General features: G+C 40.7%; 1 protein-coding gene across 2 annotated transcripts; it reads left to right on the top strand.

The window, feature by feature from the left end:
• Nucleotides 1-129: 129 nt before the first annotated feature.
• On the top strand, nucleotides 130-13,616 carry LOC117234470. 2 transcript variants are annotated; one of them, XM_033495711.1, is made up of 7 exons: nucleotides 131-806; nucleotides 3,607-3,882; nucleotides 7,154-7,415; nucleotides 8,589-8,871; nucleotides 9,718-9,906; nucleotides 10,892-11,010; nucleotides 11,088-13,616. In XM_033495711.1, exons 2-7 carry the CDS (start codon nucleotides 3,817-3,819, stop codon nucleotides 12,593-12,595), a joined length of 2,427 nt encoding a protein of 808 aa, XP_033351602.1. In that variant the 5' UTR covers nucleotides 131-806; nucleotides 3,607-3,816; the 3' UTR covers nucleotides 12,596-13,616. The 2 variants fall into 2 exon arrangements, with proteins under 2 accessions (XP_033351603.1, XP_033351602.1); XM_033495712.1 differs by lacking the exon at nucleotides 3,607-3,882 and having other exon boundaries at nucleotides 130-806.
• Nucleotides 13,617-27,478: the final 13,862 nt, after the last annotated feature.

The following is a 27,478-nucleotide window of genomic DNA, read 5'->3' as shown; positions in this document are numbered from 1 at the left end:
GGTGAACAGTCGTGAATCGCTTTGGAAATAAATCGCGTGTACGAGTAAATTTCGCTGAAAATTGACGATTCTTCGGCCGTTCGACGATGAACATCGTGATCCACGAAGACGACGTCCGCGTCGAGGCGTTAGCGCACGGCCAAGCCGGCTCGGCGCCAAAATCAGCTCGCCAGTCGTGCTTTCCGGTCGGTGTTTTATAAATACTGCAGACAGTCGAAGAGTGCAGCGTACACGGGAGTCGCTGTAAAATCACGAATCCCGGCAGGCACGTTTACGGTTAGAGCAGCAGAAAGAACCGAACTCGAGTTTCGTGTTTCAAAAGAGACAAAAGATTCCGGGCCGTTTCGATGAGATTTCGGCACATTATGAAGTTGTTCGTGAAGAAATAAGTGCGTGGTAGTGGTGCTGGTGACATTTTCACGGATTAATTGTAGCCCGGGTTGGCCGAGCGAATTCTTGGAACGAAGTGCCAAAAGTGCGAATGAACGCGAATGAGTGCGAATGAGCACGAATGAGTGCGAATAAGGGCGAGTGTGTGGTCGAAAGTTGGGAAAGAAGCATTTGGCGAAGCATATTATTCGGTCGGGGAAAGTGATAACCGAGCTATGCTCAGGGAAAGTGCGATAAGAGGCGGAGAAGTGATTGCTTAGGCGCCAGTTGGATCTTTTGTCGAAGATTACTCGTCGTTTGATATTTTCTTCTACCTGGACTTTTTGGCATTTTCTTCTACCTGGACTTTTCGATATTTTCTTCTACCTGGACTTTTCGGTGTTTTTCCTCTACCCGGATCTCTTGGCATTTCTTAGGTATGGGGCTAAGTATTCGAATCTATTTCTAATATTAATGAAAGACGATTATGTTCATACTAAAAGACAAGAAATTAGTAAATTATCTGAAAATTAAGGAAAATTATCGAATTATTAATCTCTTTCGTATCGGAGATATAAATTGTATTTCATTATAAATTACATTGACAAGCCAGCTATTTACTATTCGTAAATGTTATTTTAGGCGATAATACGTTTTTCTTCCTTGTCCTAATTACTTTGTTCCGACATTTATTAAGATAACCAATCTCATAAACTCATCTCCTTCCCACATACGTATACAGTTGTCATTTTTAACTGACGATTGTTTACACTTAATAAGAAATAGAATCGACGTAAATGCTAGCGAAAGAGTTTTATATCCGGTGAATATACGGCCGATATAGTTAACGTAATTTGGCCGAGGACGAGCGATCCCGTGTGTGTCGGAGGTTTGCGGGATTTCGTTGTGTTTCAACTTGCGCAACAAATATCGCGACTCGGAAATATAAGATCTTAAATCCCTCGTTAGAGAAGGAGTATCCCCTACCTGCGTGAAATCATAAACAGGAACAACTTATTCGAGCGAATAATACATAGCTATGAATTATAACCTGGAATCTGAGACGCTATTTCTGTCCTAGGCACGTGTACTTTGCTCTAACAACGATCTTTTCCGAACACCGCCGTTATTCCCTTTCTTAATTTTTCTTTCAACGTGAAAACCTCATCTAAACTACGCTGATCGTCATTTATCGATCAATTAATTCAATTTTTTTCCAAATATCAAGTTGATTAGAAAGCTTTTATTCCTCTCAAAGCTGAAAGATGATTAGTTAAATCAGGACGATCCGACAAAGATAATTCGGACAAACAACGAAGAAAAGCCGAAATTGGCGGACAGAAAGATTCGAAACACATCGCCTACGAACTTTTTCAAATTTCGCTACGCTACCTGATATTTCCAATCTCACTAAAAGTCGCTAGACCCAGTGAAAGGTAGCCAGAATCAAGTTCGATGCGTCTAATATCTCTTCGCGCGGTATCGTCTACCTTCGAGTCGCATTTTCACGTCCTTCGACGCTCTGCTTCGCCCCGCGTTATTTTTCTCTGCCGCATCGATACCTTTTTTTTTTCTCATCTCCGCGTCGGCATGAATGTTTCATGGTCTGAATACGCCGCTCCTGTATCGCGAAAACGCGTTCTCCATCGGAAGTAGCTGAACATCAAACGACGCGAGCTCGATTCTTTTCACGATTTCTGAACGCGATACGCCCGCGTTCAGAGTAAGTACATATCTTTTTCCTTCGAGACGAAGTGGCAGGCGAACCTTCCCCAACGCAAGGCGTCATTCACCAAACTTTTTTTTACTCCCTCCGCATTTTTCTTTCCCTCTCTGTTTCTGCATCGCCGTTTCTCTTTCTCTTCTCATTCACGAGCAGGCCGTGCCACTTACGAGCTTTGTAACTCCGTGAAAACGCGTCGTTACCCTGCACGGCCGCACAAAGGGCGCATTATCTAAAACTTGCGCTTTCGCTTTGCGGCTACGCGGAAGTACGTGATCGCGGTTTAAGTGGCTTTTGGCAAACTTTCCCCTACCACTTCGCCAGCACTTTGGCCCACGCTTTAATTCTCAACAGGATCTTGTTGTTACAAAATGCCGCTAGACTGTACGGAGCTTCTAATTCGAAGCCGTTTGCGTAACGTTCGCGAATCATAATAGGAACTAATCGGACAAATTATCGCAACTTCTTTAAAGAATCATGGCGAATGAGAATTGCAATCTTGTTTGCTTGATTTTCTTCGTCGCACGACGAAGGTAATGTGATAAATGTATCGGGAACTTGCAACTTTCTTTTAGAAATTTGCGAACGATGTAAATAGTTACAGTATCATGTGGCGTCATTTGCAATTCTAAATTAACGCTTTAACGAGCGGCCACGCCAATTGGCGATGTGGCGAAATAATCATATTGCAATGTGTAAACTCGTATTATAGATACTTTGAATAATATGCGATTTACGGAATTTCAAGTAAATAACGAAGAAATATACCTCGTAATATATGTATATATAGATATACACATACCTTTATATCTGCATATTGGTAAAGATATAATTTGAACAAAACCTCGTACAAAATTTTTCTACAAAATTTTTAAACGAAATGTTAAATCAGTTTCGACGAATCCTATATCATAATTTTCTATTCTCGCGTTATACACCCTTCCCGCTAGTTCTATACTTTTACTTGAATTTATGGCTGCGATCACCCTTTCCCAATACATAATCAGCCTACACACGTTCACAATACGAGGTGAAAACGCAATCCTCCCTGGTACAATTCAAGTAACCAATACACGTCTCGCCCATCCATCACTGGACATGATCGAGAGCTTGCGGCTGAAAAGATAGAAAAAATAAAAACCGAATGCGAAGTATGCAACAAACCACTGCATCAAGTGTTTTAAAACACAACGCTCGTAAAAACCATTCATCGTGATTTTTATCGCGTTGTCGAAGTAGCGATACTTCATATCCACGCGATCCTTCTCGTTTTGTTATAGAACGATGCGTAAGATTAATCCGAGCCATCTCGACGCGCATGAATTATGCTCGTAATTTAATTATTCCTGTACAAATTTAAATAGAATAATTATCGTTGAAGTCAACGGTATGTCCGAATATTAGCGCCATATCTACCATTCGAACTCCACAATTTCTATCAATCTAGTCGTCGACAACGAAAGAACCATCCATTACCAAATAAACAACGCAACCTTCAATTTCAATCGTTTCAGTCGTAAGATCCATCGACTTCGCGACAGGATCGAAGATTGATCGACGTAAAGGCCAAGACCAACGGACCAACATGTGACGAAAAGGAGCGTTCAGCGTGAGACGAGAGAATGTAAATCTCGCGATATCTGCGTCGATCACAGGGGACAGTTAAACGCAACTTTTGGCTCGAATTCGAGTTCGTGGCGCACGATTGACGACCGTCCGTCAGAATGAGCTTAATGAAGAAGGCCATTGGCGGATCCATTCACAGGATACGAGAGTTCGAGCTGGAGAAGGTAACTCGATTGGCGAATCAAATCTTCCTCGTGATACGAGCAACCCCTTTTTTACCCCTTTTTCACCTCTTTCCTTCGTTTGCGCGTTCGTTTCGGCGCGTTCGTTTCGATCGGTCCACCAGCCCTTTTGATACTCTTTTCAGGTAATATGATTTTTCGATCGACCAGATTGAACGAAGCTGTTGGTCTAATCGAAAGGGAAGGATGGACACGACGAACGTAAATTTAGAGTGCCATGGATGAACCGATTACTCGAGCTTTTACCGACTTTTCTCTGATTGCCAGTATATTGCAATCCAATTTAATTATTAATCTCTTGTCTCTGATTTTATAATATTTATCGCGGAGATCACGGAAATTACTTTTATTATTAGATCGTAATATACGGCATATTCCGTTCAAATTGAAATCAAATCATATTCGTTCAAGTTAAAAAATTAAAATCATATATGAAAGAAATTCGTTTTAAAATAACCTACAAGGGTAATAATATTTTTCAGAAATGAAAACTAAGGGAATTTATGAGGGAATTTATACAGTGAAATCGTACGTTACAACTCGATGCAAGTGTTTTCGCTTGCCTTGAAATTCTGCGCACAACGTTCGAGATAAATTCTTCGGTTCTCGAATATCTAGTAAAATTTCACATCTAATTAAGAAATTGACTGATGTATTTAAACGCTAGAACTATTATAGAATTATCGAAAACGCGCAGATGCTTTTGGCAAGTTCAATGTTGGACTCTCGATAAGATAAAAACGTTATAGATTGTATATATTCTGCATATTTCTTACATGTTTCGTAATATCGATAAACTCCATAGATTCGCAAATGCTCTTTATAACACATCGACTCGATGTATCCCAATAGCAGCTGAAAATAAGAGGCTCGAAATAAGAGGCACAAAAAGCTCGATACAATCCATCAACAAAGCTTTCTGACTCCTCTGACTTTTATTTCTCCTATAAAACACTTAAATAAAGAAGTTGGCATTCGACTCTACTTATGGACCAACGCAAGAACACTCTTTGACGTTTTTCCTTAACCGAACATCAAACAAAAGCGAACATTCTTAGCCACGATCTTCGCCTGCCGATGAGTCACGAATGGAACGAACAGGCTCCAAAACAACAGCTGCGATCATAACCTCAAATAACGCCGATAAATCGTTCGATAGGTCAAAAAGATCATCGAGATTAAGTGGCATTAACAATCATAATTCACGCGTTCCCACTCATTCATTGTTTGTCGAGATCCAGAAATAGTAGCTTGCATGCGCAATATTTATACAACCGTGTAAAAGTATTTGGACACCTGGCGCAACTTTTAACATATTTTCAAAGATCGAAGAACGTCTCTTTGCCGCGAATTCTTTTTCCCCTGTCTTATCTGGGGCCAGACGTTCCGTTCAATTTAAACTATAAGAAAGAATATATATGGCCACATCACTCGACAGTTCGACATTTGTGAGTGATGAAACATTTCGAATGTAGTTAGAAGAACACATTTCTAAGATAGATAGATCGATCAGATACAAAGTCACTCGAGTTAGATGTCTCCGCAGAACCAACGTCCATCCAGCATCGACGTTCTCGCTCTTTTACTTATACCAATTGAAGTTTAGGTCTTGATGAGATTTCAAAATATTTCATACACTCCCACTCCCCCTTACATACAAAATATATTCATAAATAATTTCGTTACGTAAAATGTTTCATAATATATTCATAATACATATGCAAATATTTATACAAGGTAGTGAACCTCGAAACGAAGCAAACGCGGACTCATCCGTTTTCTGGCACTAAACCAACTTTCTCGCTCAATGCCCACTTTACGATAGTGCGCGACGCGATTGTAACCTTTAACACCTCGACGAGTCTTGCGAACAGCCTGTCTGCGGCTGTTGGAGAGTAATAAACCGACACCGTTTTCATTGTTACGGAGGTTTGTGGCAAATCGTGTTTCTGCCAGGGTCTTTCTCTAACTTTGGGAAATCGGAGTATCCAGCAAACACCGACGACACTGCATCGTGGTGAAGTCTATGACTCTGTTGGCGCTTGCCTCTAAAGTTACCGGGTGAATATGTGTCGCCGTGAATGAGACAACTTCTTTTTTAGGTTTTTGGAACACGTTTCGTGCAAGTTATACGGAGTTTGAGTTCACGAGAATTACGACGTTAGCTCGGTTTCTTGTAGCTTCTCGGCTTTTGTAACGTGGAAATGGTAGACGATGACAGATGATGTGTTCGTTTTAAAGAAATAAGTTTCAAACAAAGACTGGGTCTCGAATGAAAATGTTTTACGAACGTACGTGCGTATAACGTATACGCAGACAGGTACACACCTGAATAAAAATCTTCAAATATTATTATTTTCGTTCCAAAACTGAAAAATGTCGAGTGATCGCTAAAATACACGTACGAAGAAAAATTATTTAACTCTATATTACAATGAAATTGTAAATGTAACGATCGTTTTAGTAAAAAAAAATATATAGAGATTCCATAATCTACGATCTAAATTCTACATCGGTGTTGAAATTTTTCCCGCAAAAATATTACTGGCAATAAATAAAGAAAAGAAAATCATTCATCCGATCCGATCCTTATCAGTGACTTTAGTTTTAGTAATTTACGACCGCATTACGATTTCCCGTAGTTCGACGTTTACAACGTATCGCACTAAATTATGCAACTTCGTGGATCCACGAGCAGTTTCTGGTCAGTGTAAAAGGAATCCTCTGCTTCCAAGAGGTATCTTCCGACGTTCGAAAACGATATCCATCGATCTTATAGCAGAATTAAGTCGCGTTCCGAAATAGAAATAGACTTCTCTCGCGTTCCTCTTTAATTCCGACCGACTCGAAGAAAATCCACGCAAAGCTAGAGACGCTGCTAGCCATTATTAATAAATGTCCTATCGTACAAGATAATTCTTTACTTGCAAACATCTCGTGTTTCAATGATTCAATTAATTACCAGATAATTATCAAATCAATTACACCTTATATTAAACATCTGGTTAAAGATTTGCCAAGATGAGAGCAAACTTGAAATAGAAATTCAAGGATCATGGCAAGGTTACGATATCTTAACAATGTTCTCGATATATCGAGCTATGGATAGCATTTTAACATCGATCGATAATATTTTCGTTAGCAGCACCTGTACCACAAACAGCAGCTGTTCTACGTCTTCGTAAAATTCATCATTCGCCTATCTCTCGTTCGAAGCAACAACACCTGAATTTGATGAATTTTTGCCGAACAGGTGAATTTGATCGACGAGTTTGATATTCTACAAATTGTTGGAGAAGGATGGTTCGGCAAGATCCTGCTAACCGAGCACCGAAGCACCCAGACCGAAATGGTACTGAAGGCGCTGCCAAAGGCGTACACCGGCATCTCGGACTTCTTTCGCGAGTTCCATTATGGACTGCACCTGGCCGCGCACAGGAACATCATCACCACCTACGATGTGGCCTTCGAGACCGCTGGCTTCTACGTTTTCAGCCAGGAGTACGCTCCTCTTGGTGAGTGTCCCTTTTACGCCATGCACGTGAATGTCGTTTATCGATCGACTTGCATCGTGCTTTCCAAGATTTTTCTTCGCTTAAGGAATTTCGAGCAAAAATGATAAAAACAATAAAAAGCAGCAAAAAAAAAAAAAAGAAAAAATATGTAATTCGAAGAATATCGCGAGAAATTTTACAAGAAAAATTTTTATGCTTCCAGATATGAATTCTTTCCACTGAGCAAATATTTTTAATATTCGGTTATATCGGTGTCATCTATGCGTTTCTTATGCAAATTTAATTGTCCAACGAGAAGTAAAATTTGTCCACCTTTCCACTCGGCTCTTTGCTCCTTTTATTACCATAAAATAAAATATTCGATGTTCGTAATAACAATGATTCATCCTTCAAGAACAACATTCATGTATGAAAGGTACAGTTGGAGTAGAACAAATAAATTTGGGTCACTTTTCCATTAAAACTCTTAAACGAGGGATGGCATCAAATGTCTAACCGTGTATAGCTTCTACCTAATAGTCTTTGACGACTTTACGAATGTGGATTTATAACGGTGTGGGATGACCATTGCGCCATGCGTGTATGATTAACGCCTTAAAAATGTTGTTCTCGGGGGCTGTGGGAGCTCAGATGTGTGGGATAATGGAATATTCGACGCGGAGGAATCTCGATAGATGCAGGAAAAAAGGGAATAAAGGCCAGCAGAAACGTCGAGATGATAAATTGGTGCTCTTTGAAATTTTAATTTGCTGTTTGCTGAGTAATCGCTGCTGATGCATACTACCTATTCCACACAGAGTATGGAAGTTCTATCGTTAATACTGGCTGCAAATTGTTTACCATATTCTGTAGAAATTTGGAACCATCTACCGATCGACCTAACCAACCCAACCAATTTAACTCCAACCTAACCCCAATCATAGGAGAAAAACACGGCTGTGGAAATTGTTTTGCTGCAAAACAGGATTGTTTCTTCAGGATTCTTGTCTTCGTTCTCCTTTGATTCCATTTTCGAAATAAGCCTCCTTCCTCACGCTTTTCAGATATTTCGAGTCGTACAAATTTGAAATACTCGAATAAGAAACATCTATTTTCGTACAATAAAGAAGCTTGATATTTCTACATTTCCTATAAAAGTTACGATATTACACCGTATACGACCCATCGTTTCAGGAGATTTAACGTCCAACGTAACGGAGACTGGGCTCGGCGAGCTTCACGCGAAAAGGGTAGTCAGACAATTGGCTGCAGCGGTGCATCATATTCACAGTCGCGAGTTGGTGCACCGTGACATCAAGCTCGACAATATTCTCGTGTTCAGGAGCGATTTCTCGCGGATCAAACTGTGCGACTTCGGCGAGACCAGAAGGGTGAACACGGTGGTGCGTCGGCACAACGAGTGGCTGCCATACTCGCCACCCGAGGTACTGCAGATCGACACTGACGAGACGTACAAGTAATTATACGATTGACCATTATTAGCAATTATCGCGGTTATTTTTCATTTTTGGGATTACCATAAATTTGATGCAAACAACGATTGTCCTACTTTTAAAACAGAAACACGTATGTGATAGAAACCGAATACTGTTATAAAATTACACCCACGATAGTATAAACATAATTTCTATCGACGAATTAAATTAGGATTCGATTAAGGATTGAATTTATGATAGAAACAAGATCGAATAGATATTAAATCTAGTCGACGTTAAACTTTCGATTTAACAACGTGCTCAAACGATAAACACCTTTTGGGAAGTAGTGTATTGAAATTGATTCGAGAATCGTGGCCAGAAGAAATATTTGGGTTAACATTTATACGGGAGAACATGATTTCGTTGTTGACGTAATCTGTTCTGTTTTGTTTAAACGTTTGATCGATCGACGATGCGGAAAGCGTATTTTCTATGTAACTTTTATTCTTTTTGCAACATCTTTTTATTGTCTCGGAAGATGATGAATGAATCGTTATATCGCGTGGGTATGTCATATTTTATGATATCAATAACAGGGTTTCGTTAATTTTATATCGTTGACAAGAGAAAATTTATAGCTCTTCCAAACCTAATTCAAAAATATATTTGTATAATATTTTATAACAATTTCCAATATTTACAGCCATTAATCTTCCGAAAGATTTATCTGATTTATTACAAATTTATAAACGTTCTATCGGATAGTTCCGCATTGAATTTTAGTAAAGAAAGGTTTGATCGTTTCGAGCTGGTTAAAATCACGATCATGAATGAGAAAATATGCACGCGTACGCGTGCAGCTTATTTACGTTTGACGTTTTCAGAGCTCTCACGTCGCACGATGTCTGGCAGTTCGGCATTGTCCTATTTGTCTGTCTGACCGGATGCTTACCGTGGCAGAAAGCGGCGTTGGACGACCCGCGTTACACCAGATATCAAAACTGGCACAACGCGACGCTCAACATAGCCAAGAAACCGAAATTATTTCAGCTGATCAGCTCACGAGCGCAAAGGTCAGTTTCTTCGAGAGAACCAGGCGCCGGCAAATGTTTAATCATATTTGAAGATTTCTATCTAACAATTTGATCGCTTTCAAGCATTTAATATCTGTCAAAAATTAACGCAAGACGTTTAATTTAAGTAATTAAATCATTTAAATTAAATAATCGAATAATCGAACAATTTTAATAACACAATGAAACCGATAAACTTCTATTTTCGTAAGAAATTATTTACATCGAGGGGAATTTTGAAATTTACATTTTTATGAAATAATCTTTAAAGTATCGAAATTTCGAGCTTTTTAGTTCAATAAGAAATTATTCGTACGTCGAGAAATTCTACTTACATCTACATGGTACAATTTCAATTCTAACGAACAGAAAGTTCAATCTGGCATATAGTAACCCGACTACAGAGAGTATAGAAAGAAAAATATAAATCGATGCATACCGAAATCGTTCGTTAAACACGCGGGGAGGAGAGTTCATAAAAAGGGTGGCGTTTTCAGGATCGATTCAGCGCGTTAAAACAAGCAAAAGGATTCACTGTACGACAGATTATATTCTGAGGTCGCGCAAAGAGTAATACCGAGAAATGTTTCCATTTTAGCTTTGGTTTGTTTTCGAAACAAGCACGAGTACGACTGAAAGCAAGCCAGCAACCCCCGAGTTAAATGGTTTATTGTCTCTGAGTGAACGGAATCATTAAACGTAGCGATATGACGGAATCTTATTCGTAGACCAAATTACAATCTATAGAATTTACAAAACTCGTTATATATTCTATTAAAATGATTCTCACAGAAGTTAGAAGTCTTGCTTTTTGTCCTTGCACGATACTCGAGAATGCTCGTAATATACGATACAAATGTCAGTTTCAAATTTTCTTTTGTTCACCGATCTACCTTCGTCAATTTATTCTAAAACTTGTACCAACGTTTTACTCGTCTATCAAACTCCTAATTTCTTTTCATCGATTCTTCTCGCTGTTACGAAGGATGTTCAAACGATTGCTGGACCCTAAAGCCGAGAAGCGTCCCGTTAGCGTGTTGGAGATAAACAAATACCTGGAGGACAGGTGGTTAGCGAAACTCGGCGCGGAGAAGGCTATGAACGGTAACGATCGATCCGAATTAAAGACCTTCTCTTCCTCTCGTTTTCCTATCCACCTCGTTGATTCGACGTTTGTACAGGTGGCGCCGACGAGAGGGACGAACTCTGCCCGTCCATGTACAGCTTCCACAGCTCTCTCGAGGAGAAGAATCAACTGCTTCACACTCTGACCACGTACGGGATCGAGACCACGGTGGACAGAGCTAAGAAGAAGGACCGAATCAGAGAATGGATTCAAGCGAGCGCTATAGTCGAAGAGTACGAGGAAGACGAGTCGGATCTGAACGAGGACATTCGTATCTACGAGGACGAAGACGAAGAACCGAGCTCGATGAAAGGCAGACACTTTCCGGAGACTCGTCCAGTGGTAAAGAACGAACCTAAGAGACATAGAAATAGAACGCACGCATCGTCAGCTAGAAAGAGACAGCCTATCAAAAGACAGCCAACCGAAAGGAAGATTCCGTTTGCACCTCAAGTAGCCGAGGAACGAAAAACTATCGCCCGATTCGCCAGTTTCCCCAACGGCGATCCTAACCTCGCGGTCCATGCCAATGGAATAAACGGCAACGCGATACTTCCTCTCGCGTTACCTCTGAAAACCGAGTCCAACATGGAGGATCAGAAGCCACTGGCGAACGATCGAATTAATAATTCACCAGTGAGCAGTTTGAACGCTTCTCAGGACGAGACTCTTGCAACGAGGAGTGGCAATGGGTTCAAATCTAATTTACCCGAGGGAACTCCCGAACTGGCAAAGCCCTCGCAAGATTTCCAGGATCGAACCTCGCGGGTAGACTTGGTCGGTAATGGAAGTTTGCCGAGGAGCCCGCAGATCCCTGCTAGGAGGCATCGTTCGCAAACCGCCCCGTTTCCGGCCTCGCCGGTGTCGAACGGAAACGAAGCAGAGTCTGCGAGAAGAACGCAATCGGCCACTGTATTGGCTGGCTCGACGCAGCCAGACAGATCCAACATGGCGATCGGTCGACCGGTGGAGAGGTCAAGTGTACCGGTAGCGAACGGCCAATCGTCGATGGCTCGGGGCGAGAGCTCGACCCCGAGAGCGGAGCATCGATCCCCGACGCAATCAATGTCTCGAGTAGAGAATGCACCGGTGGTAATGCTGCCTATGGCAGCGGCTCGAGTGGAGAATCAATCGAGTAATCTGACAGCGACCAGAAACGAGAAATCTGGGCAGGTTCCCCTTGCGTCGCAATCCGCCAACCCTCTCACTATGTCTGTTGCATCTCATTTGGTCATGCAGAGTTTCAACGCGCTACAAGGGATCAACGCAGTCGCCGCGGGGGACAACAATAATACCGTGACAGGTTCCACGTCGAATTTGCGAAACTCGCCGAAGAACAGTCCATCTTCCACGCCGAGTAAGACCCTGACACCGAAAAATAGTCCGACTACCACTCCCGCGAGAACGTCTACACCTCCAAAAAATAAGATTCACAGGGAGGAAACGATGATCTATAGGAAGGATCCATTTGAACAATATGGAATCGCTCAGGGAGTGATCCTGAGGACGGACAACACACGACGAGGTTCCATGGAGAGCGGCAACAGATCCGCTAGTAATTGAGGATCGATGTTTGATTTCGCTTTCGGGTGACACGGAGGTGGGTGGAGGCTGTCGAATCGATGGGATTGCGGATGGGATGTGATACCGTACATCGTGTCCTGGTTTGGCAACGGTTTATGCGTCGTGTATCTGGTTACGCAGCCGGAGATTCGAAGCAGGGAAAGTTGTGTTCTTGTTGTGATACTCGATTTGCGATCAGTGGTCGTACACCGATGGCGGTAGAATATGTTTTGAAATGAATTTCAGGACTTTGAGAAGAGGATGAAACGAGATATTTCTTTGAAGATATCCACTGAAAGACATAGAGTAGATCTTGCTTTAAATGAAAATAAACTGATCCGAGGATGGAGAGTACGACCGATAAAAGTTGCAGAAAAATCAAACGAATTTGGTTACTTTGCGAGAAAGACGAAATATATACCATAGAGACAAGTGAAATATTATTTGAAGAGGTTGCTGAGAGACATAGGCGTGGATCTTGTTCTAATTCAAGACACGTTCGTTTGGCTGTGGAGGTAGTTTTGTTTGAAACGTAATGATTTCTGGAACATAGCGCGATACAAAGAATCAAACGAATTTGATACTCCTCTGAACGGAAGATGAAACAACGAATAAGATACTTTTTGAGCATGCCTATTGGGAAATATAGATTAGATCTTGCGATAACTCGAAATAAATTGTTTTATCGTATTCCAAGATGTAATATCTATATCTATTTTACATAATGCCGAGAACGAGTACATAAATATTGAACGCATAGAATTACGATATAAATATAAGCAGATGCCCCGTTTTTTGAGAATATTTCCATCAAACGACTTGCCATAAAGAAACACACTTTATCCATGATAAATATCACGAACAGTATTAAGGTGATCCAAAGAGGACTAAAGAGGCCATAAATAAAAGGACGAATCAAAAACTACGAATTTATATACCATATAGAGTGATTGAGAAGGAAGAAGTTACATAAATTCAAGCTATTCGATCGTCGCGTCGTACCTATCGAACTTGTTATACTAATCGAAATGTAAATATTACATTGTACACCGTGGGCAGGTTCCTCCGCGTGCTTCGAAGTAATGGAAGGTGTGGTCGGCGGAATGTAACGTGAGTTCGATTAATTGCGATATAAAAGACTCGTAGGATCACGCTTGAATTCTTATTTCTTCGATTGAACCCGTTCCAAGCGATTGCCAATGTACGAAGAATGTACAATTTTATAGTTATGAATGGTGTTATACGTTCAATATGTATTACGTAAATAAGAAGTTGTAAAATTTGCGCGAGTATCTGTATTCGACGAATAAACGAGGATAGTACAAATAATACGACGATAGCGACGTTCAAATGCGTTTTATTTATAGTTTATATAGGTTTGATACGCTCGATCATATTACCGGCGTCGTTTTTTTCCACTGGGAATATCCTGGGAAATTTGTTTTTCAAAAATCAAAAATCCAATAAAAGCAGGGAGATTCGAGATACTTAGCAATTCCGAAGAATGATAACAGATGGCAGCCAAGGTTAGGAAGCATATAGGGTGAGATACACGTACACGAAAGACGCGCATATATGTTACGAGATATTTCCTCGACACTACTTGGCAATCATTCAATTAAATATAGACGTGCGATAAATCGTTTTGTCGTATTTTCAGATTTATAGGAAATAACGTACGACGTCGAGTATTCATTCGATAAATATTTATCATAATGATATGAAGAAAATTAAGCAACAAGCGAACAAAAATAATATAATGATAACGAACAAGATTAACGTATAAATATTTAATTAGTCTATAATTAACAGTTAATTAATTCTTCAATACCTCGTACTTAATTAAGGATGAGTACCTCCTTCGATATCTAACACCTAATTAGAAGTATCAAATTGACGCATTAATTATTCATTGCTCGACCCTATAAATGTAAATTTGGATTTCTTCTGAACCACGAAGTAAGAAGCTTCTCTAAAAGGAAAATACTCAAGAACTGTTTGCAAATTTATCGAGAGAAAAGATTCGTCCTATGTTACAAGATCATCACACAGAAGGGAGCGAAATCTCTGTTCGTTATCAACTCGATTGCTCGATAATTCCAATTCCATGTCCGTAAAAAGTAATCCATTCTGCGATTCGAGCCAATTTCCGTAAAATGAATCACTAAGCAAGCTCTAAAAACGGGCATCATTGACGAACGAAATCAGCGAGGCTAATAATATCTTCTCGATTAGCGAACTAGACGGACGAACCATGAGCAGAACGCTTAACGTAATCGTCTCGTGACGATAAGCATTCCTTTCTTTCTCGCCATCTCGTACAAACTAATCTCACTCTCTTGCCGTGTAATTAATTATGAACAAAGAAATAAAAAAACGAAGAATAAGACGGGGGAAAAGAAAGAAACGAGCGAAGCGATACGGTGACTGAGCTTGAAAATGCTCGATATTCTCGACGCGTGTGTCCGTGGTTCTCCACGCGTCGCTTTCGACCTCATCCTCGCCATAGTTGACGTAGACGTCGAGATAGACGTCGCCGAGGTCCTCATCGTAGTCGTCACGGTAGTCGTCGCCGAGGTCCTCGCCGTAGTCGTCGACGGAGGTACGTGTCTGGCGATATGGAAATAATTACCGGGCGGGGCGGAGGCACGAATTAATTAAGAGATACGTAAGTAGCGTATATTGCGCACGAGATGCAATTACGTCGTCTTTGAGTCCGCGGCGTAGCCAACGCCCCGACGAAATATAACGAAGTGCAAACCGGCAGCCAGCGATAGGCTTTGACACCGTTCTCTCGGATGCCAAATGACCCTTCGCCGTGGAATTCGCGTTTATCGATTTCTTATCGGATTAGGCTGTGGTTGCGAATTCACGTAAACGACCAAATAGGTAAATTAATTGGGCCATGATTCGGTGTATTAAAATTTTTAACGATTTTTACTATCTTATCAATTTTTCAATATCAGGGATTCTAACAGCTGTAATCCGAATGAAAATAGTTACAGCGCAAGTATCTTGGTTTAAGTGATTTTGGTCACGAATAGCCGTTATCCGCAATAAGAAGTTTCGATCGGTCTTGGTTACCGATAATCATTACCAGCATAAAACGGAATTTTCTTGATTACCAAGAGCAATTATCGTCGACGGAGATGTTTCGGTTGCTTTCGAGCTTGCAATTTCTATTGACATTACTGATGTTGGTCAAAGTCAAAGGGTCACACCTAAATGACCCACGTTCGTAAAAATTTATTTGATCGATTGGTCGCGTGTATACAAACAAATTCGCGTCCACTCTAAGTACAATGTTAGACGGCGCCGTGTCGCGACGCCGGCCATCGATAACGAAAATCATGCCATGCCGCGATCGTTAACGGGGTTCTAAGAGGAAGTCGAATAGATTGCACGAGGAGAAGGGAGAGTACAGTATTAGAGAGAAATGGAAGTCGAGCAAGCTTAATTGCTTGTGGCTTGGACGAATTCGGATGATTAATGGTATCGGGGATTGTCGCGTGGATTAGATGGATGGCGTTTCAAGGCTAGCAGAGTAACATGGGTTGTACTGTTTTAAACGGAGCTTTAAGTCCCCATGGCGTGCGTAATGGAATGTCGCGTTGCATAATGGAAGCGAGCGCATCGTGGTGGGTTTTGATGCTTTTACGATCGCTGCAATATTCCTGGTGATCGTAAAATTTCTCGGCTGTAGAGTTTCGTCATGTTTTACCTACGTTCTTAGCTCTTATGCCCTTTAACCAGCGTAATCTTTAAATTAGTTATGAAACTACGAATGCTATATTTATGAATTGTAAATCATGGTTTGTAGTGGTTATGTAGTAATTATGAAGGGCGATAAAATTTTAGAATCTTGTAGCGTATATCGAGAAGAGTAAAAGATGGTCAACAGAAATCTTAAAATGAATATTTTCAAGAGAATGAAAGATGAAAGCTTGTTTTCGCGTTTTTAGGGGATCTTTCTTCCTTTTCAATAGAAAATCTGTAAATTTTCCAGCAATCCTTCCGCAACTCTAATCTATATAATCTAGGGTTGTATAATTTGAATTTTATTATTCCATTACTATTCTACTATTGTATATTCCATGAATGTATTCTATTATTCTATTATGATAGAAATACATTTACGTGAATCTGCCGAGGTACAGACAATTCACATAACTAGCGCCCACATAATAGGAGTTTAATAATTCTTCCCACTAACTGCAACTTTCGTATAAATAATAGGAACTGATATTCCAATCTGTTGGCTCAATTTTCTCGGATTCGTTTCATCCAACACTGACTAAAATTTTGTTTCGGATAGATGAGATCCGACGGTATCGTTGCTCTATTAATAAGATAACGAGATTAATTGAAAAAATGACGGAGACAGGTGGTAATTAACCCACTTCAAGTTACTACTAGTTCAACCTGTATATTTGCTCTAAAGAAACTAGACACTCTAGCCATGAAAAAGTCAATTCCTGGATCAATTTCACATTATCGCTCTTCTCTCGCCAACTCGAAAAACCTCCCTTCGTCGAATTCACCTTCTAAACGCTCTTACAGCCCGACGAAGCTTCACTACCAACTATATTTCACATCCCAATTAAACTCTCTGTTCAAACGGAGCCACCCAAGCGCAGCGTTCGCGCGTTGGGTCCGCCCAGCACCCAATGCATCAATCCACCACCAAGCACGAGCAACACCCGAAGAAGCAAAAAAGCCATGCATACATTCAGACCGTCGACCTTGCTCGCCAAGCGAACCAGGTTCGCGTTCTCGTGAGGCCCCGGGGAACGGGTTGCCGATCAGGGATTCCCGAGCCGTCACCTTCGGCCAGCGAAAGCAAGGATGAAAATTAATGAAACCACAATTGGCGTTAATGGCTTCCCGTGGCACCAACCGACTCGAGAGAGTGAAAGAGAGAGCTTCTCGTTGCTCCTCGATGCTCGTGCATCCTCGTTACGGATAAACGTGGCGATTTTCGAGGGTCCAACACTGTGTTGCGATCTTACGATGAATGCAGAAACACGCGTGATACACATTCGTATTGACTTTGTTTCTATCCGAATATTTAAGAACTAAGAATAACTTCGGCAACTGACAGTTTACGCGTAGCAATCATGAGATCTTCCTACAGATTTTGGAGTCTATACGGGGTCTTAAGGAATTCCTGCAACTCTTTCGGAGGATCGATTCTAGACACCGAAACATATACCAAAACTAGTACGTAAAATCGCTGAAAATATACTTGTAATAATTATTAATGAGCACTAAAGCGATATAGGAAATCTTCAAAGGCGTTTTTCTGTAAACTCACCGTAACGTTTCTGTAATACTGTAAACTCACGTTAACGTTATTCTATATTTTTGATTCGTCTTATCGCGTGGAATCACCTTGCTCGATTATACCAGAAAATACTTTGACTTCGAATGAATTTTTTCAAAGTCAGTAGCCACTAAACAAGTTGCATTTTCGCAGATCTCCGAGTTGCATCGTTTACGTGACTGGCCGTTTGTGAATCATAGCTAAGAAAGAGGTAGTCACCACGTGACAGCCGATTTGTTTGAAAGGCTCGGAGGCAAGGGATATCCGCGGCTCGCGACACGATCCAGATCCGAATTGGTTGAAGAAGATCGTGGTTCTGCGTTGAACGTGTGGCTCTATTTATAAATGGGCGCCGCGTGTGCGGCCACCGGTAACACGCTCCGAATCACTCGTGCCCGATGTTAATTCATTCGATTCTCGGTATCGCGAGCTGGGATCTTGTCTTTAACGCGTTAAGCCCTCGGCCTTGACGTTCCGTGTAATTACACCGCGTGGTCGCCGCGCGGTGAATCGCGCATCCTGAAACGAGTCGAGCCGGAGTAGTAATATAACGTGGCGCGATGCCTTTTAATGAAACTTCTTCTCTCGAGTCCTGACGAGGCTTCAACGTCGCGTGGTTAACGATGTGAATGGTGAGATAGATAGGAAGATTGACCGGGTTGACGTGAGGTTTGTTATAAATACGCGAGTAGAAAAGGGCGCTCTTTCTCTTTCTCTTTCTATTTCTCCGGTTTAAAGATGGTAATTATAGTTAATGGGTAGAGTGCGAATTTTTATCCGTTCGTAAGAAACTCAAAGGCGCAAAAATCCAGAAAATGCATATAATATGCAAAAATATATAAAATATCCGAAATACGGTACTCGTTATAATATTTAGTAGATGAAATATTATATGTAGATGCCCTGCGTAGATGCCATTTATTTAATCGTATTTATTAAAACATGAATCTAGAGAAATACCCGCGGTCTATTAATAAAGGAGCAGTCGAGAATTTCCAATGTACATCAACGAATAGTCGTAGGAACCTGTTCGAAGAGTAATTTTGGGCGAATTCTATAGTAAGATAAATTTTATGTATCGTTCGAAGAGAATGTTTGAAATTATGTATAGTAATATCACTGTATCTGCGGAGGAGGTAAGCGATTGCGAGCGCTTGTGTACACGAACTTCCTGTTTCATTTTGGATGCCTCTATACGCTGCCAAAGTTTGCCTGGTGAAACCGGAAACACCCTGTATATAGCGTGTTTATCGAAGCGGATGTACATATAAGATATTACAATGTAGTCTCAACAAACAAATACTTAATCTATGGAGGGAGTTACGGCCATGTTGCGTTGAAAGACTTCGTGTGGATCGACTGTGGTCTGTACCAGATATACACATACATATGCGTTAGATCAATTTTACGGAATTCGTCGACAATTAGATCGATTCGAAAATAACTGGCTCGGTTACCCACTGGTTATTAATAAATGAATTCTTCAAAAATAAAATTGCTCTTTCACGTAGTACACTCGTCCTGCGGTAATTTAGAATTTTGTTACTTTCCACTTCCATAAATTTTACTTTATAACACGTTGCTCTACGATACGAAATATTTTTGGAACAAAGCATTTCTCTAAAAAGTCTTTATAAAAGATCGTCGAGTCTCCTATGCGTTAAATTCTTCCTGCAAACGCTTTACGTTTCTTTATTTTCTAAATCAACCAAGCACACCTGTTATACTTCCTTACTTGAACCAAACCTCGCCAAATAAACCCACGACAAAATAAATCGTAAAAACGCCAAGCACGTCATTAAACCGAGCCACAATCGCCTTCCGAGTAACACGGTTGTAATAGCAATTTTCGAAAAGGAACACGTGTACGTACGTGCGAGGGACGTTCGTGCGTCTTGTTAATTAACTCGCAATCCGGTAATTGGCCGCGATAATAAGTTGCAGTTCTGGCACGCGGGGTCGTTCTACGGCTCATCGTCGGATGCTATCTGGTTTGCCGATGTACATCGTCGACCCTAGGAAACGTTAGAACGATAAAGAGGTTGCAGGGTCAAATCGCTTTAATCCTCCTTCCTCTTCCTTCTCTTTTTCTTTTTTTTTCTTTTTTTTCTTTGAATGGGTTGTCTCGAGGCGCGGTCGCGTTAGCCAAGGATGAAGAGATTCGAGATACACGGCTGGGAAAATTCAGCCTCGAGATAATCTCCAACCCTTCGGGTTAATAGCCTGTTCTCCTCCGAAAAATTTACCTTAATTCTGGCCGGCTCTCTTCGCAGCCGGAAGTCGTGCCGGGCTACTGCGACTTCTCATCGAGAAGTCTGTTGATGTCTACGTGAAGCCTGTTCTCGCGTGTTTTATGTGGTGAAACGAAAAGTTTACCAGTCGTAGACTCCTTGGATTTGTTAATTGTAGGATGATATTGAGCTCAGTGTATTCGTAGTTGTAAATTTCCTAATTTAAACAGTATATGATGTTTAATGTTTATGGGAAAAATATACATTATTACTCGTTTATGCCAACAGTATACACTATGTGCAGCTTATGTAAGTAGATCTCTGTTAACAGTATGTTAATTTTAGCAAAATGTTTTAGCAAAACAAATTCATGGCAAATTGATGATTAGAAGCAGTTCTTGTTACCACTTTATGAAACCAACAGACTATAAATTTAAATTTTCTATCGAAAGACGTAGTAACAGTACGTAAGTACCGATGAAATGGCATAGATTTACCTTAAAACACTTTCCCTGATAATACATGCTACTAATTATTATAGTATCGATATCGCTTTACAGTTACAGCCTCCAGTTATCCTTATTATATCGTAGGTATTATTCAAATTTTTATTAACATTTTCCATTCTTACACCAAATGCGAGCAATTTTTCAAACTCGACGATGCAAACCTCCGAATGCAATTACAACGTAGAAACGATCGCGAAAATTTGTACGTCGACGGTGTCCAACCATAATCATCTCAAAGCCATCCAACTAAGCGCAAACATTACCCACAAAGATACGGAACCCTCTGTCACCCCCTACAGGTCTCGATAGCGCGATAAACATCCCCGAGCGTGTCATCGTCGACGCGAAGGGACGCGAATCGAAATAGGAACAGAGAGGACACGCGATGCCTGAATCTGATCTGCGAGCGGCGCGTCTCCCGGTCCTCCATTTTCATAAATCAGCAAGTAGCGATCCGGAATGATTAATCCTCGACTCGATAGGGAAAACAGGGGGAATGAAAATGCAAATTCCGATCAGGAGGTCCCCGGACGCGCGACACTGTACGCCGGCACCCGTCGAAAGTGGATGACGAGCCATCCGCGATTCCGCATGCAATCCATCCGCCGATCGGGGAACTCAGTCGCGAATAATGTCCTCCGGCTGTCGTGAAAGTAGGCGTCGCCAAAGCGTATGCGTACATTAGCATTTAGCAATTAGTAGGGAACGGTATTCCATCAGCGTCCCTCCGTTTCACCCCCGGTTTCACCCCAAGTTTCGTTCGTTCGGCTGCCTGCACGAGGATTAAGAGCGCGAAAACGCACCCGCGACCGTCTGCGCGATCGAGAAGGGTTGAAGACTCTGTGTGTGTGTGTGTGTATGTGTGTGTAAAAGTGGTGTACACGCTCGATCGTAATGGTATAAATATGGAGTACCTGCGAGTTAAAGGCGGCCGCCGTGTTTCGCACTTTCTGCAAGGAATTTCCGCTTTTCGTTGCGTTTGTCGCGCGAGACCCTGTGAGGCGGGCGTTTCTCAAACGCGGCCGTTTTTCATGTTAATGGCGAGGGTCTTCTTTCGCGAGGAAACTCGCGCCTTTCTCACGTCCATGCTTTCCGCGATATATCACAGACTTTAGTTTTTCTCCTTTTTTTCCTTTTCTTCTTTTTTTTTTCTTTTTTGTAAGGAAAATGTTTGCCGATAAACGGAAAGAGTTGGAGAAATATGTTTCTTTTTCCATCGTTTTGATGAAATGTCGCGAACAGAAACGTAAAGTTTCTTCGCGAACAGGTATCGAAATAAAAATGTTACGTTGTTACGTTTATGAACAAGTCATTTCCTATCTATCTGTACGCTATTGCATGTCTTAGCAGTATGTTTCAACGATCCTAATTAATATTTTTATTTAAAATCTAAAAAGTTCCAAAGCTTTTATTGCTTTGTCTTCGCTATCCTACTCTTTAAAAGCCTGAAACCGCATCCCTTCCTCGACTATCTTCGACATTGCCTTTCTACGCATCATTCCGCCATCGCAAAACCTACCCCATCGCTATCCACGCGTTGCGCCGTCTCTTTCCAGCGGATCGTAACCGTTTTCCCATCCAAACCACCGTTCTCCTTGACTTCAACCAGAACTTCAAGACATCCGTTCCGTTCCACGAACCACAAACCGCGCCATACATAAAAGGTTCCAGCATCTGCTCAAGAAAGATGTACGGAATAAGATATATGTATATTTCAATTTGCTCGCTCTTTTGCTTTGCTTAAGAATGCAGCAACCGTAAAGATCCCGTCCGCTCTTCCACATTCAGCTTTCGTACGCTCTACAAACAGGGATTTCTCCACCGTGCAACGATATGAAAATTCAAGTCAACGAGAGGTTGGTAAATATCTTAAGCCGTGTAATGGAATGTTCGCACATTAGCGACAGGCCATTAATATGGTAGTCGTATTCGCGGAGAGTGGCGTTTCGCTTTTTAGCGGACAGTAAGTGCCCGGTCACACGAGCCTTTTTATTACAAACCTACGGTGAAGTACACATTTGATCCAGAGAGGTATGAAAATTATTTTCTTGCTTTCAATGCATCTAAACGCTCTCACAAATAATGAAATGTGATTGTTTTGTAGAATTTTGCACGAGAAAGCATAGAAGAGTAACAAAAATCAAAAGTAATTTACAACCTATCATTTTCTTTACTTTTTTCTATAGAATCTTCACATCGAGATTCTTCGTTTCAAGATACTTGCACATACGTATGTAAGGAAAATAAGATCTCACTGTTCGTTCAGACAAAAATTACAAATTTCACTCTACTTTGAAAATTACAGAACTATCAAAAAAAAAAAAAAATATGGAAGGAAGCAAATAGTTTAAAAATAATAAGGGGGTTACGTGCAGCAGAAAATTTTTTTTCACAAAAGTTTCAATAAGTTGGGTTTTTCTAAGAGATTTATAACAGAGTCTTGTATTCGTCTGTTCAGCGTCATTAGCGAGTATTTGGTCAAAATATAGCTGAAACTGCTTCGGTGAATTAGGAGAAAATAGGTCACGAGGTTTGGCAATAATTATATGTAAATAAAATTCGGTTCTAACGTGGATTTCCTTAATACGAAATTGTCATGCATAATTATACTCTTCTTTGATAACAAAAATCTTCAGATTCATCTAAAACGAATATCAACTTTACGCGACCAGGTTTAAAAGAATACGTACAACGTAACGTTCATTGAAAAAACGCTCGTGTGGTCGAACCCTAATAATAAGTGGGTTACCACGGATGTACGCGCGCCCACATACCCCTCTGTATACATAATTGTTTGGACACGAAAAGCTGCGCGCGTAAAACACCGTTTCCTTACTTGCCCGTTTCTTCCCTTTGTTTGCTCTTCCATGTTCGTGCATCGCGCCAGTTAAATTGATTTTACCTCCGCCGCTTCGTGTATTTGTCTTCGAAAATACGGAGGAATTCCGATCCAGCGAGAAACAATCGAAGCCACGCCTCGTTTCGTTTTCATTTGTCCGTTTGTTTTCCTACCTGGCACGGTAGCCGTAATGCAGCTCGATAAATACCACTTATAAATTCTCTCGGACGATCAGGGCTGAATTTCTTTCTCCCGGAAATAATTAATGAATGGACGTTACTGTTCGTGTCAACGTATTTACACGAGTGAATGATTTGCCCGTTCTTTCAATATTTCGCTACGAATCGAAGGTTTTATCGAAAAGCTTCAGAAATTTATTATTATAATTAATTATCGTAAAAGAAAGTTGCCATTTTGATATAATATAAGTACTCCTTTGAGAGAAAAAAAAAAAGAATCAAAACTAAAAAGTAGAACGTAACGATAAATATAAAGCAAACATTTTATCGAGGTATGCCAAAGGTTTATTATTAATTTCACGCATATGGTTACAAGAAAGGAAAGTCGTTCCCCCTTAATGAATTTTCTATATCTTTGAATAACAACCAGCATTACATGGAACAAGCAGTATTCGAATCGTACAGGCAGATCAGAAAAAAGAATTAAACAACGAAGAATTAATAAAAAGCAACGAAGCGGAGGAAGAATCGTTCCATAATTTTTCCTCGCTGCGTTGCAACGATTTTCTCTCTATTCATTGAACAACTGCGCTATAGAAGCGATCAACGACCCTTAGATAGCATTAACACAATGATCCCGCTTAATAGGTTTAGAAATGACTCCCGACTCATTAAAAAAAGCTGGTGCACGTTTTGGCGAGCACGATTCTCTCTTGGGGAGGAAGAGTCTCGTAAAAAACTACCCTCGAAACGCTATTGACAGCGTATCATCGAACGATCAATGTAACCGATGATGGGACATCGTTAAACGCGTTTCTGGCTCGTCTATCATCGTGCAGCGTGGCTCGTTCACGCTTCCGAAAGCTTTTATCGCGATGCTGAACACGTTACAACGTATTACATCATACTCGACACCAGTCGTCCTGACATTAACGAGCGATAGTATTTTCTAGCGAGCTTTCGCTACCACATCCTCGTCGACGACTTGCTCGAAAAACTCAAACGGCCTCGTGAACGAGCAATAATTTCTGCTCACGTGTACGTATTGTTTGGAAATATTTCTTGAAATATACGAACGTACACTATGTGCAACGCGATGTTTCGAAAGCAATGGACCTAACCGCACAGTGCTTTGGAACAGAGAAATGAAGTGAGTACACGTTATCGATTGGGTTACAGGAGATTGCGAAAACGCTATTCTGCCGATGAAAATTAGTAATTTCGGTAATAAAAAGTAAAATTCGAGGTATGCGAATTCTATTAAAAAAACATACTTATTACTAAAATCAAAATTTAATTTAATTACAAGTGAGACAAGTCAGATAAAATGTAAAAAGAATAAACACATGGCTGCGCAACTCCTACACTAGCAAATTTTTGACCGATAATATGTCCCACTTCTCTTCTACATTTACAACAATACTTTATTCAATTTAGCTGTACCAAACGCATAGTATGCATGGCATTCGGTATCAAAAGCGAGAATAGAAAATATCTGTACAATGACTGTATCGTCAAAGTAAATAAAGAATTTATCCGTATTTTTTCTGGCCCATTGTCTCTGATCGGATTTGATCGACTATTCGCTTAGGTAAATCGGACTGGATTAAGCTGTCTGTTTCTATGCCAGCTTAGGAATGGAACGCGGTAATCCGACACCCGGTTAATGCTCGACAGGAAGTCAACGGGAAGACGAGGAGAGGAGGCACGGTCGATGAGTGATACCGGCCGCTTTACAGCTATCCCTTGGGGAAAAAAGCTTATAACGCTTTTTCTCTACGTTGTATCGCTTTATAGTATCATTTTTGGGAGTCTCTTCAACGAACAATCCCTTTATGCTAAATTTTAAAATTATTTTCCTATAAAAAACTTGTCATATTTTCGTCACTGACATTCGTTTATCCTCCAATCATTTCGAAAATATCTTTTTTTTTCGCTTTAAAAAATTCGAAGGTCCCGAAGAAAAATCATACACCAGGCAAAATGCAGGGTGGATCGGAAGGAGTTTCTCCTCTGCGAGAAGGGGCGTAGAAATTTCCGATTAAAAAGGCAGGATATCCAACAATTTATCGTGAATTCTCCGGCGTGGAAAACGGTAAAGCGAGGTGATACATAGCGATGAGGAGAGGGGAGGGAGGGAGGGCTCACGTACGCAATTGCATGCGGGAAGAAAAACGCGAAATCGTGATCACTCTGCTAGTGTTTGCATTGTTCGCGATTTCTTCCCGCCAAGGCGATGATGATGACGACGCTTTGCCCCTGGCGTTCGCTATGTTCGAAGGAAAATGGGAGAAAATGTCATTGGCCGGGTGCGTGGAGCTCGCGTGCTTTGTAACCGCGCGCGATCGATCCTCAGACGCGTTCACCTACAGCATAGGGGTGCGAAAACGATCGTACGTCTAATGGAAATCGGCTGTTAGCTATCTCCCGATGGTTTCTCGATTCTTTAATGAGAATCAAGGGTGATCAGGAACCTTCGAACGATAGTATTATCGTTAAATCGAATACGCGTGTGAATCCTTGACGAAGAACAATGAAACTCATCGTATTCCTTGTTTTAATCACTGTACCACTTGTTTTAGATAAACGCGATTGACTGTGCTTTCAAAAAATTACCACTTATGGTTTTACATGGTTATACCGTGTCTATGTTACTCGAACAATTTTGTATATTCTTATGAAAATATCACGCAACTGTTCTACGTTTCCATGTTTGCAGACCTTTGTGTTTATTTGCAGTTTTCAAGCAAGAATTTCAAGAAATATAGGATATTAGAGTTTTCAATTTATTATAAGTCGATATACACATATTTTGAAAACTTTGATCGTCGTAAAGGCTCTGATATTTTAACAAGAATATAGAAAATCGTCAAAGAAAATATAAAAGAATCGAATATTAGAAATAAAATTTCAAAATTGCGCGATTAAATCTACATTTCCAACGGGACATTTACGATGCCTCGACGTATTGTCACAAGATCAATAATAGCCTAACATCGTATCGCAACGCCCACGTCATTCTGCTCGCTTCGTCTCGTCACATTATTACATTGTATTATCATCGCGTTATTACAAAAAGAAGAAAATTGAGTAGGTTGAATATAATGCAGTAAATACGTTAGAGAAAGTCTACGTTTACTTAAAATGCCGTGTGTATAAAATGTACCTTCTGTTCTTGGATTTCATACAAAGAATGCAACGATATTCGCGACCATTTCAATTCAACGAAATAATCGAGCAAAAGATTTAATTATTTGAACGCTCTAAAGATCGTAAATTATCTTGGAACGCATACGACAAAGAAAGTTGAACGCGTAAAATTAAATTCTCCTGTTACACCAAAGAATGTTTTTTGTTGGAAACCGGACCGTTTCCGGACGGAAGTCGAGGTAAAAACACGGGCGTAACTCGCAATCACCGTTCATATTGCTTGTTGTTCAAAGTAAGAATTGCGAGAGGTAGTTGCGGGCTCTGGCAATACCTGGACAACGTTGCCTTGGTGTTTCCCTAATCCAGGAAATTGCTCGTCCCAGCAGGGCGATTCTGTCACGTGTACGAGGCGAAATGAGTTTCCACGGAAGAGAAGAAGAGGTACATTTCCGAGGAATGCGATAGAGAGGAAGAATATTGGACGATGTTCCCATAGATTTACGTGAAATCGCTGAATTCGAATGTTAGCTCTGCTGACAATAGCTTTCCCGATAAAAAGCATCACATTCAGATTTTTCTAATCCTTCGTCGCTGTGAAAAGTATTTCAGTTATCTTTGTCGTACTAAATTAATCGACGTTCTTATTAATTCT

This window comes from Bombus vosnesenskii, unplaced genomic scaffold, assembly GCF_011952255.1.
Source record: "Bombus vosnesenskii isolate JDL3184/JDL3185 unplaced genomic scaffold, Bvos_JDL3184-5_v1.1 scf7180000013305, whole genome shotgun sequence".
In the NCBI taxonomy this organism is placed as follows: domain Eukaryota; kingdom Metazoa; phylum Arthropoda; class Insecta; order Hymenoptera; family Apidae; genus Bombus; species Bombus vosnesenskii.
This window is presented reverse-complemented; position numbering and strand designations above follow the sequence as displayed.

Excerpts from the sequence above, each read along its gene's own strand:
- LOC117234470 (XM_033495711.1), top strand. The coding sequence starts at position 3,817 with ATGAGCTTAATGAAGAAGGCCATTGGCGGATCCATTCACAGGATACGA. Across the intron at positions 8,872-9,717 it reads GACACTGACGAGACGTACAA|AGCTCTCACGTCGCACGATG; the intron begins GTAATTATACGA and ends TGACGTTTTCAG. Across the intron at positions 9,907-10,891 it reads ATCAGCTCACGAGCGCAAAG|GATGTTCAAACGATTGCTGG; the intron begins GTCAGTTTCTTC and ends GCTGTTACGAAG.